General features: G+C 43.7%; 1 protein-coding gene across 1 annotated transcript in view; it reads left to right on the plus strand.

Moving 5' to 3' along the window:
- Positions 1 to 1,435: 1,435 nt before the first annotated feature.
- SLC24A3 (solute carrier family 24 member 3) overlaps positions 1,436 to 12,598 on the plus strand; it is a 545,985-nt gene continuing 534,822 nt past the window's right edge. Inside the window, exon 1 of the mRNA XM_054574120.1 lies at positions 1,436 to 1,880. Coding sequence (XP_054430095.1) covers positions 1,436 to 1,880 — 445 coding nt within the window. The remainder of the gene's footprint in view (positions 1,881 to 12,598) is intronic.

The raw sequence follows: 12,598 nt of genomic DNA on the forward strand, positions 1-12,598 counted from the left end.
AAAGCAAGCCACCCATCTTGAGATGCGGTTGGTTATCCGGGAGGCTGTGGGCTAGGAGGTCACCCACGGGTAGGACCACGCTTGGACACTCTGGGTCCTCCCAGACGAGAGAGTGGAGAAACTTGTACAGAGTCCCCCTCCTTCCTCTTCACCTAGATTTCCTGATATGATCGAATGCAATGGAGACAGTCACTCAGACACCTGGTTTCCAAGTGATCCTTTAATGAATAAGACCTTTTGTTTTCAGTCTCACCACAAATGCATCTCCTCCTCAGGGCTGTATTCATCAGCCATCCTAGCCAGCAGCCCTAGGGAGGCACCAGGAGGAAGACTGGAAGCCTGAGGAGGGAGGGTGGGTATGCCTGACACCCCTAGGTGTTTTCTCTAAATGCACACCTTCCACAGGGCTGTGGATGTAGCCAGACTCTACGACAGTCAACACACTGGAGGGAAGGGAATGGGGGTACTAGGGCTCTAACCTCAGAGGGAGGAGCCGGCTGATGCTCCCTGACCAAAACCTGAAGCCCAGGAGCCTCCTCCCAAGGTTGGCGAGAAACCCCAGGCAGCTTCACCCAGGGACAGTGCCAGCTGCCCCACTTCCTTCAGCCACAGCATCTGGCTTCCTCCAGCACAATCAAGGAGTGAAGTGCCTGCCAGGACCAGAGGGGGGAGCCAGGACACCCCCCAGTAAGCCAAGAGCCTCTGGGCAGTCCTATTCCAAGTCCAGAAACTGGCGCGCAGGGGGATCCCCACAAGGAGGCGGAGGGAAGCCCAGGAGGCCCGTTGAAGGAGGCGAAGCAGATGGCTGGATGCCCCCTCTCTGGGCAGAAGGTGGGTGGGATACTGAAGAGACCCTGGATTCTCCTCAAGTTTCCGGTGAAAACATCTTTTTGGTCAAGCCGTCTTTCCGCGGCTTGTTTCTCGAGAGGGAACCTCCTTCGCCACCCCCCTTCCCCTGGCACAGAACGAGTGAAGGCTTGCGCACGGGGCTTCCTTCTCAGCTCAGTCTCCTCCCCACGCGCCCCCTCTGCGTGGTGCTGGCCAGCGCTGGGCTACGTCCCCACACTGCCCCCCACCCGAGCTCGAGCCTCTGTAACATTGCAGGGTGCGGAGAGTTGCGCCTTCGTGCTCCCGCCTCGTTTAGTGCTCCCCACGCGCTCCAGACCAGCTCGGCCTCGGTTCCCCGCGCGAACGATGGAGTAGGCGGCGGCCCAGAGAAGCGCTTCTGCAGCCGGTGAGGCCGGAGCCAGCTCGGGTAGCCTCGCCAGCCGGTGGAGCTGGCCAGCGGCAGGGCTTCCTCCCGCTGGTCAGTCCCTGCTCCTCCTCCTCTTCGGCCGCCCCCGCCCCCGCCCCCGCCTCCGGGCCACCCCCGCCACCCCCGCCACCCCCGCCGTCCCGCCGCTGAGGCCGAGTGCGGACGCCGAGCGTGGGAGCCATGGCGCGCGACGAGGAGAGGGACCCCGAGTGCCGCGAGGCGGCGGCGCGGGCCCGAGGCGAGGAGGAGGAGGGAGAGGAGGGAGAGGAGGGAGAGGAGGGACTGAGCGATAACGACAACGAGGACCAAGACCAGAAGAAGACCGGCAGCAGCGAGGAAGAGGAAAAGGAGGCTGCAGCAGCGGCCGGGCAGGAGCGCAGCGAGGACGCGCGACTGCAGAGCTCAGGGCTGCCTCCCGCCTCTGTTCCCGCCGCTGTCGCCCGCGACCGGAGCGGTTGCCGCCCGCCGGAGCCGCTGCCTTGCCTTCCTAGGATGCCAACGCCCGAGGAGGAGGACCGCGAGCGTCGCCGGAGTCGCCGGAGAGACCTTCTGCTAAGCCAGCTCTGCTTCCTGGCCTTGGTGGCGCTGCTGCTCTGGTCGCTATCGAGCATGCAAGAACATAATGGTGAGTGCTCACTGCCTGCCCTGAGTATGCTTTGGGGCTCTGGCAGCTCGGGGTTCCGGCAGCTCGGGGCTCCCTGGGCTGGGCATAGGGCGAGCAAGCTGGGCCGGCGGGGATCTCCGAGCACGAGAACTCATACTGCGCCTCCGAGGGGCTCTGGCAGAGGGACCCTGAAGGCGAAGACTGCTCACATAGAAGTAGCAAGCACCCTGGGGTGCCAGGCTGGCTCCCAGGAACCCTTATCTCTTTACCTGTGTCTTTCGGAGGCACTTGTCCACAAGCTGTAGGGACTTGTGTTGGGGGCGACAGGGACTTTTACCCCAAGCAAATACCCCAATAAAGTTGACCTGGTTAAGATTCGGTACCTGTGCAGATAACCACCTGTATACTCTTTGGGTTGTGGGCATGAAGGGGCCTGGTTGATTGAACACGGAGTTCCCAAGTGTTCTCCATATGGAACAGGCAGGGTGGGCCAGGTAGAAAGCTCCATACCCGCTTTTCAGAACAGATGCCGGGAACTTCGGATAGGAAAAAAGTGCTGGCCACTTGGCTAGGGTTTAGGAATGGACTTCTTCTTTTGAACTAACCAGTCTCTGGGACGACTGATCCTTTTTGTGGACTTGCAGTTCTGGAAGAAATGGTTTGGACTGAACTGCTCCTCACTGTACACTCTGCTTTTATGATACCCTGCAGTGGGCCCACCCTCTAACACACAACTTTTGTTTAATCTTTGTCCTTGGCCTTCCTTGAGCTGAAATAGATCTTGTGGAGAAATGTGCTCAGAACAGTTGTCCACTGAAAAACAATTTGGATCCTGAGGTGCAGCTGTCTAAAAAACAGAGGAAAGACTTGCAAGAAAAACTGTTGTAAAACAGTTTTATATCCCAGCCGTTCAAGTGGCATGGTTCCTGGGAAAATAGTTATATAAATAATTGTGAGAAAAAGCAGTTACAAATATGTGCTTTGGTATTAAGATAGATGTAGCTTTAATACAAGGTGTTATGAAGTGCACAATAAAGGCGTTTGGATAGTGACTGTACATATTTTTAAAAGTTCATCAATTAAGGGATCTTCTGCAAATTAACTGGTCTCATGCTTTGTGGGGAAAGCAGATGGTCCATCTTAGTTCAGGTCTTAGCAGATCTGTTGACAGACTTCATCATATATGGTAACATGAGAGTCTGTTCTGGTCTTCAGTGAAGCTGTTAAGACTCCACAGTTCTTACCATTGCTCCTGAATCCAAGATTGTCTGACGATGGAAACAGACATCAGGAAGGGGGACTGTGCTGAGTGAGGGAAGTAGACCTCTCTCCAAAGGCAGAGTCGGACCTGCCAGTTCTCACCAACAGGGTTTTCATGAACCTCCTTTCAATCTCAGGTTCTGCGAGTTAAAAGCCAGTCTGTTTTTCATGCCACCTTTGGAAAGGGCCCTTCCAAGTCAATTACATGCTGGCCATTTTTCTTGCATTTTGGGACTCTATGAGTCATGCAGTTCCCACCGCTTTCCAGGATAGAAAAGATATTTTTCTGGATGGAGAAAGTGACCCATACAATTAAGTCCATCGGTGGCATGGGACTGTCTGGGCCCCAAGAAAGCTGGGACGTTCTGGAGGAAGGAGTGTCAAGACACTCTGCAAACTGAAAACCTGGTGACTAGAACGTCATTTTGAAATGGTTTCCTTAGCAGTGACATTTCGGTTCAGGTGCCAGTGACTCAGATTTAGTTCCACGGCATAGCCCTTTCCGCCATTTCTTCTCTTGATCTCTCTTTCTTCTCCTTATCATTCTTATTCTCTTTCCCCTTCTACATCCCCTCCCATAATTGTGGGGCTTAAGAAGACCCTTACCCCAGCACCTGAAGATAATAGTGAAGAGCCAATGGTGTTAAGGGGATGCCACCCAACCTCCATTTATTTCCCCCAGCTCGTATGCCAGTCATAATTCTTTGTCGAATTACTTTTCCTTCTATTATAAGTCAATAATTTCATTATGTAATGAACAGCAATGTTTTGCAACAATGTACCGGTTTTTGAGATACTTTTAAAGATATTAATTAATGTGTTTGAATCTGCAAGTGATTATTTTGCTGGGGAAGTTGTCATTCAGCATATTTAAGTATTTGAATTGTGACGAGTACCTTGGAAACTTGGGGCTACTCTACTTAAGGGACCTTTTAGTATGGATAAAATGTTTGGAATTTAGCCTTGTTTTAAAGATCCTGGGACTTAAGAGAGGCTAAGTGATTTGCTTAAGGTCACACAGCAATTGATGAATAGAGGAAGAAATCAGCCAGGTCAGAGGTGACCTGGCTCTTTGATCTCACTTCTGTTCCCTGGTATTCATACCACCATCTGGGTGCAGCTTTGTAATATTTATATAACAACACAGAGAGTACCTTCATAATGATCAAAGGTAACATTTTTGTTTATTCATCTTGAAAGCCATGCAGTGATTAAGTGTAACTTCTCAGAAACCTCTTTTCTAACATATATTAACTTTTTTTTTAAATACAAAGACCAGTTTTTTTACTAAACCAAAATAGAAGTGTGTGGCAGGTATGTTACATAATGTTATATAATATTTCTAATCATATGGAATCTGGGGTCCCTTTCTTGACATTTAACCAAACAGTATGGATTATTTTCTGCTGAGATGGAAAAGGAGTGTTGTAAAATATAGGTTGAAAGAGTTAGTGTTGGAATCAAGAAAAATGTTAATTCTTGCAACAAAGGAATACTAGTAACTGGAATTTGGTACGCTCTTAAAAGGCAGTCACTGTGCCAAGTACACTTTATAGGCATTGCCTTATTCAATCAACAAGCAGTCTTTGCAGATGTTTGAACCTTCAGCAGAGGAAAAAGAGCACTGGGTGTCCTATTTAGTTGTCAATGAAGATCTCATTTTTGATCTCTGTTTTCAAAGCCAGATGAAATAAATTGTTGGGTTTGCTAACAAGCGTTTTCTTTTTTTTCTTTTCTTTCTTCCTTCCTTCCTTCCTTCCTTTCTTTCTTCCTTTCTTTCTGCAGTGAGGATGGATTACTTTTTAATGTTTTGAGTGTTTTAAAAGTGTTTAATTATTATTTGAAGTAAGGAACCTGATCATCTTTTTTCTAGAAGTGGTGTAGATAAAGCCCAGGAGTTTTAACTCAGTAGTAACCATTTCCTGAAGAAGGTTCCTGGGAGGTGAATAGTGAATAAAATATGTGTGTGTGTGTGTGTGTGTGTGTGTGTGTGTGTATATATATATATATATACATAAGCACTTTCACACACACATACTTTGAGATACTTTCTGTCCCGGTTACTAATGCTGCATAAGAAACCACCCTAAATGTAGTGGTATAAAATAGGTATTTTATTTTTTTTTGCTCATGGATACTGTGGCCAAGGAATTTAGGCAGAGCATATTGGAGGATGGCTTTTGTCTGATGCATTATGCCTGGGGGCTCAGCTGAAAAGATTGAAAAGCTAGGTGACTTGGCAGCTGTATCTGCAGTCATCTGGCGACATCACTCCCATGCCTGGGGTTGATGCCAGCTGTTGGCTGGACCCTCAGCTGAGATGTCAACTAGAACACCTGCATGTGGCCTGCCCATGTGCCTTGGTTTGAACTTCCTCAGAGCATGGTAGTTGTGTTCCAAGAGAATAAGGTAGAACTGCATGGCATTTTCATGTCTTAGCCTCAGAAGTGACATGATATCACTTTCCTGTTGGTCAAGGCAGTGAGTGTCAGCCCAAGTTCAAGGAAATAGATGTCATCATTTACTTAGTGGAGGCATGTCAGAGTATGTTGTAAGGAGAGCACATGTGATAGGAAATATTGGTGTGACTGTGGAAAACCAGGGATTCAAAGGGATAGTAAATTAGGAGTAATTGTAGATATTTCCCAAGGTAGTAAATGGTGGATAATACATGTTCTTCCGCCTTGTTCTCTTGGAATATATATATGCATGTAGTTTTTGTAATATTTGGTAATCATGAAAATATTGCTACTTCTCTAACTAGGATGGGGTCCAGAGGTGAAAAGAGAGCTGCAGTGGAGTTATCTTAGAAATGTCAATTGAAGACCTGAGAGCCCATCTTCAGCTTTGTGGTATCCCCTTCTCAGCAGACCATGACCACAACCTTTCAATCCCTTCTGTGGCTTACAGGGAGATATTGAGGATTCTTTAGCTTTATTCCCCTTTTCTACACTTCGGCACTCTGACCTTTCTTCTGCTTCTCAAGTGCCACTTCTGTCCCCAGACCTCTAGCACAGGCTGGTCCCACTCTTACTACTGTTGCTAGTCAATCCTTCATCCTTGTTTTCCCAGCCTGAGATCTTCCTGACTAGACTCCATTTTTCTCTCTGAGCAGACTCAATTTTCCCTTCATACTATTTATCACAGTTGGCAGTTATGTATTTCTTTGGTTATAATTTGAGTAACATCTCTTCTTCGCCAGATTCTAAACTCAGGAGGTCAGAAACCTTATGAACTTTTCTCACCTTTGGCAACTCTGTTACTCAGACAATAGTAGCTGCTCAGAAGGCATTTGTTAAGTGTCCACTGGCTGGCACATACTTTATTGTCATGACTTATAATTCTGCCCTTAATCCAGCAAATTCAATGTTGTTACTCATTTTTCTTGGGCTAACACTGAGTTGCAGAAAGGTGGGTGCCTTGCCCAGTGTCACTTCATTAAGTGGCAAGATTTGAACCCAAGCCCACCTTCATCAGAGCTGCATGCCCCACCTTCATCAGAGCTGCATGCCGCTGTATTCTCTAGCCTGGGCTTAGGAGGACATGAAAAGAAAATGGAAATCACGCTGCCTTTTTCAGTCAATGGGCGAGTAAAGGAATAACAGAAGGTTGCTTTCATAGAAGCAGTATTTTAGAAACATTGCTTTTCAACCTTTTCTATTTTCTGCCTAAACATATATAGATGTGTCTCCTTCCTCCTGGCTTTTCTTAGATGCTCATCAACCCAGATTTTTCTCAGAGGTTTCCTCCACTTTTTGAAAGCCTCCAATCCTGTGAGTAGATTTTTTTTTTTTTTTACCCCGAAGGGTTGGCAAAGCCAAAAGAATTGCAAAACCAGCCATTTGCTGAGAATTCCAAGGTCTGGTGGAAGTTGGCTGATGGGACTGGATTTTGGCAACTGTATTTTTCTTTAAGATTTCTTTTCTTTGAGCAAAATAATTTCTTTGGAGGGGGGAATAATGGCACACAGATTTCTATAATGGGAAAAATGAGGTATGGGGAGTTAAGAAACCATCCCTGAAGTCATGCAGCAAATGGGTGATTCTGCTTGGAAGGTAATTGTAGTTTTTGTGGCTTTTTCCTGACTTCAATTTCTATTGAACTTGTTTGGCAATGACTTTTATCGCTTGAAATGGTTTGAAATGCAGTGGTATTTTCTGTAGGATTTAGAATTTGAAGTATTGAGGATTCAAGTGGAAGAAGGTTTTCTGAGTGAAGTGGTGATGGGTACCATCCAGGCATTATCACTGAGTCATCACCTCTCAGACTTGGGTGGGGTCTCCCAGACTCTCTCCTATGGTTAGAGGTCTCTCATAGGGTTCACCTTCCATTCTCATTCTCTTTTGGTTGGGAGTGGTGATTCTCATCATAACTGCAAGTTCTGGGAGACTTCATCATCCTTCATTGCTTTTCCCAACACCATGCCCACCTTTTCAAATGGTCCCTTTATGAAACTCTTTTCAGTGGAATACTTTGAGTGGGTTTCTGCCTGAACCTCACTGGTATAAGAAACAGGAGTTTTTCATTCACTCAATAAACACCTGTGGATTTTTGTTAGTGGCTGATGTGGCCCCAGGGTCAGAGGCAGATACCCAGAATATGGTCCTCATGGCGCTCAGGCTTTAGTGGGAAGAGAGGCATGGAACAACTAATTTTCAAACACTCTCCAAGATATGAATGAGAAATACAGCATGGTGTGGGAGAGGTATAGGTGGTCAGGTAAAGCTGGAACCTAGGAAGCAAAAGGAATTAGGTTAGTAAAGAACAGGGACAAAAAGGCAAACACAGAAAAATTGGCAAAAGATATAGGCAGGCAACTCACAAAAAAGCACTTACAAATGGTCAATAGACACAAGTAAAAATTCCTCAGCATTAATAGTAATAAGGGAAATCTACATTTTAATGATAAAATACCACTTTTCAACATCAGATTGGCAGAAGTGAAAACATGAAAGTATTAAGTGCTGACAAAGATTCAGGAGAGACAACTACTCTCATATACTACAGACAGGCCTGTAACTTGGTACCCAAACACCATGAGAGACTGCAAAAAGATAATCAGGTTTTATGCACAAGACCCCAAATGAAACCTTGGCCTTTGAATGAGATTGATATGTAGAAAGGGCAGAGGTAGGATTATAATGGCAATATGCAGATATTTGAGACTGTCCAAGTCAATACAACTTGCTTATTTAAATAATGAAACCTAACCATTATTCCTTGCTTGTCAATCACTTTATTTCTAGGAGAAGGTCAACAAATAAAGGAAGCTATCTATGACCTAGTTTGGGGGAATTTCACATTTACAACTTTGTGTCTTTCTCCTCTCTTTTCCCTTTGTGCTTCTGCATTGTTTGATCTTAAGCAGGAGTCGTTTTTACTGTAGCAAGACAGTTGGCTGTGGAATCAGAGTGTCGGCTGCAGTCAGCTGTGGAATGGTAGTATGTGTAGGATAGGAAATAACAAGCAGTTTTCTTGAGGAGGATTTTGATGCAAGAGCAGAATGGGTGAGTTGGGGCATGGGTGACCAGGAGAAACAGGGCACCATAAGTTGACACCAAGAAGTCAATAGCACCAGTTCTAAGCCAGAATGTGAAACAGTCATTTTTGGAATTGTGACTTGGATTACTAGCAGGACATCTAGGTGGAATATAGTGAACTGTTGAAAGCCGAGACTAAAAGCAGTTGCAAATAATCTGTGAGTAGTATACATGAGGGTGGAAATTGTATCTTTGGTTAGCTGGTGGGTCTCAATCTTCTCTGAACATTGTGATTATCCTGGGTGAACTTTAAACCTTACTTGCATCTGGGTCATGCCCTCAGAGGTTCTGATGGAATTCTCAGGGTTGTAGCTTGGGCATTGAGATGTTTTTAAAGTGAGGCAGATGGCTCCAACATGCAGCCAGGACTGGACACAACTGGATTATATCAATGCTTGGTGTTGACCTTACCACAGCCACATCAGTAGTCTTCGTAGCTGAGCTGGGCTTAATTGTTCTGCCCTGAACATAAGTTAATATTGGTCTGCTTAATTTTCTAAGGCTTCACCACTAATTGAAGCCCAAACTTTCCTCCAGTCGCTTTCATCTTCTCTTCATTTATACAGTGGCTTTAGATATCTTATACAGTTCTCTTTTTGAAGAAATCTTTACCAGATTCTTCTGGCCAGGTCTAGCCTGGAGAGGTCACTCTTTAAATCCGCTGCCCAGTTGTCATCCTGAGCTCTCCTTCAGCTTCCTCCTACATGCTTCCCCGCGCCCCCCCTCAGCCCTTCCTATGGTGAGAGCCCTGTTTCCTGGAACCCATGTATATGTCTTTCTTGGTTTATTTCTTCATTTGTGTTATACATTTTTTGGGATCACACATTCCAGGCACCTCCTAAGACAAGGTTGTGGAAATACCAAAACAAAGGTTTGAGGTGTTGTGGGTTTGAAATATATCCATTCTACCCCCATGGCTAGATGACAGTTAGGCATTATTCTGCTGTCTTCTAGCTTCCAGAGTCACCTTGCCTCTGAGAAGTCTCATACTGTTCCAGTTTTTAATTTTTTTTTTTTTAGTGAAATCTGTTTTTCTCTCTAAGGGCATGTGTGCTCTTTGCTTTGCTCGTATTGTTCACTCATACCATGTTTATGGCCAGTGTGGTTCTGTTTTCATGCATTTTCTTGGTCACTCACCTGGTTCTTTTAATCTGGAAGCTTATGTCCTTCAAATCTGGAACTAATCTTTTATGATTCTCTCCATCTTAAGTTCTGCTTTCTCTCTTTCTGGATTGTCTATTATTTGGATATTTGACTTCCTTGGTTGATCTGATTTTCTTATCTCTTCTCTCCTATTTTTTCCTCATCCTTTTGCTCTAATTTCTGTAGATTTCCTTAACCATATCTTCCAATTCTTATACTGAGCTTTTATTTTCTGCTGTCATATATTTTATTTCCAAGAGCTCTGTTTTCCGCTGGAAGTTATTTTTAGTAGCATCCTGTTCTGCTTCAATGATACAGCATCATCTCTTATATCCCTAAGTTATTAATAGTGTCTTTGGAGTTTTCTTTGTATGGAGTCTGTTTCTCCAAGTTGCTGTTGTCTATTTGCTTTGTTTTGGTTTTCATATGAGGTGCTTTCTTTGAATGTCAAATGATCCTTGGTGTGTACTCATATTTAAGTGAGGCCATTAAAAAGATATTTGGAAACTGCAAGGAGGAGGGTCTGTTGGTTGTTTTTCTCTATGATAAGCTGACTAGGACATGCCATTGGGCAGTCCTCCATGTCTCTAGTTTTAGTTCCTTATCAGGGGAGGGTCAGATTTTCCAGACAAGGGTCACCTAGTGTTCTGTCTTGAAGGAAAAGATGAGGTACTTCTGAGAATCCAGTGGGAGAGGAAGCTGGGGTGAGGTGGGGATTTGTTCAACAGCAACACTTTTCTAGACTCAAGACCTATCCTAGACTCAAGATGTTGCCTCAAGGACAACTATGAGTATGAAAGAGCCAAACAGTTTATTTTGATATAATACAGGACCATCACAAGTTATTTAAGTCTTCTTTTCTCCTTCCCTTCCTGTCTTCCTCCTAGCTCTCTTTTAGTTTCGATGCACATGAAAGTGATAAGAGTTATCACTTCCTGGGAGGGCTAATGGTCAGGTGTACGGAGAAGACAATTTTTACCATATTCTCCTTTTTAATTGAAATTTTTGAGCCACTTGTAGATTCACATGTAGTTGTGAGAAATAATACAGAGAGATTCTTTGTAGGCTTTCCCCAGTTTCCTTTAATGGTAATATTTTGCAGAACTCTAGTATAATGTTATAACCAGGGTAATGACATTGATACAATCCACTAATTTACTCAGATTTCCCCAGTTTTATTTGTACTCATGCACACGTGCACTTGTGTATATGTTAAGTTCTGTACAATTTTTTTACTTTGTTGGTTCTCATACCCATTGCAAGTCAAAATATTAGATAGATCCAACATCACAAGGATAACTTTAATAACGACACACACCCCACGTACTTTTTTGTACAAAAGAAATGGTCAATTTAAGGAACTCCTGTCACTTATTACAAATCAATTTAATTTAAAAATGATAGCTTTATGAATTAAGGTAAATTTCACCACCAATAATATTGCTCTACACAGAATACTGCTTATAAGTTGGGGGGCAGGATTTGAGTATAGGTCAGCCTACATTAGAGAAACTGGGACCTGGAGAGCTTTCTCAATCATTGCAATTTTATTACTTTCAGGTATGGAAACCTGAGCTAAATGTGAGATAAAGGTCATGCATAGCTAGTTAACAGTTTCCTCTAATGAATAATTTATTTTCTGTCATTTGCACAATATTTCTGAATGAATGCTCTGTGAAAATAGTTTATACAAGTCATTTTTTCATTTAAGCAGTTTAACCATGCTCCTTGCAATACTACTTTCACCATGATTCATTTCCTACAGCAGCGATTTTCAACTAGTGTGTTGCAAAAGGCACACTGGTGTGCCGCAAGAATTTTTAAAACATGCAAAACCTGATTATTTAGTCAGGGGCACTGACCTCTTCCCCTTTAGATTGCCAAATAAAAAATGACAACAGCCAACACAACAATAACCGTCTGGTGTGAGTGAATCAAAATTATACCTATTTTTTGTAAGACTAACAAAAAAATATAATGTAGTTTTTGGTGTTCTGCAAAATTTTTGTAATTAGTTTATGTGTGCCATGAGATGAAAAAGGTTTAAAATCTTTCTCCCAGAGTATTAGAGATGGAAGAGATCTGGGGACCATTGTGTCTTAACCTCTGATCCTATTTTTGAAGAAGCTGATGTGAAAGAGAATTTGAATTGGAGCCAGAACCCAAGTTTTCTTACTCTCTGCTTAGTAAATGCTTAAGAAAAAAGCAGCAGAAAGTTAAGATTAGAAATATATTTAGTGCAAACTGTTGGTGAAAATATTTTAAATTCTGAAATGTTCCTAAAGTGCTAGAATCTTGCTGGCAATTATTTGGCCTGCAATGTGGGCACTAAATGGGGAAAATTAAGGAATTTCAGGGTGAGTTACTACTTGCAGAAAATAAGAGATTTGCTTTTTCAGAAATACTGGCTTTTAGGATAATCTTCACTTGCCTTAGGAGAAAATTAACATCATTTGCTTACTTCCTACCTGGGTAGTCATCTCACATAGCATGACAATGATGGGTCATTTTAAAAATGACTGCCCATTAATTTTTCTTGTTAGGGTTCTTTGAATTCAGATTTTAATTTTTTAATCCCTAGTGTTGCAATCCTAGTTTGTGATCTGAACATCACTTCCAAAGAAACCAGTTTCCTAGGACCTTAATAACCCAGGCTTTGGAAACCTGATGGTAATAAACCTCTGAGTGGGATTTCATGCTTTGTGTTGAGATATGTGAAGAAAGAAAACTCACTGAACCTCTGCACGACTAAAGAACACATCAGTAAAATGAAACAGGAGCCAACCATATGGGAAA

The sequence above is a fragment of the Pteronotus mesoamericanus genome, unplaced genomic scaffold, assembly GCF_021234165.1.
Source record: "Pteronotus mesoamericanus isolate MK-2021 breed Mesoamerican mustached bat unplaced genomic scaffold, CSHL_Meso_final contig_25, whole genome shotgun sequence".
NCBI lineage: Eukaryota > Metazoa > Chordata > Mammalia > Chiroptera > Mormoopidae > Pteronotus > Pteronotus mesoamericanus.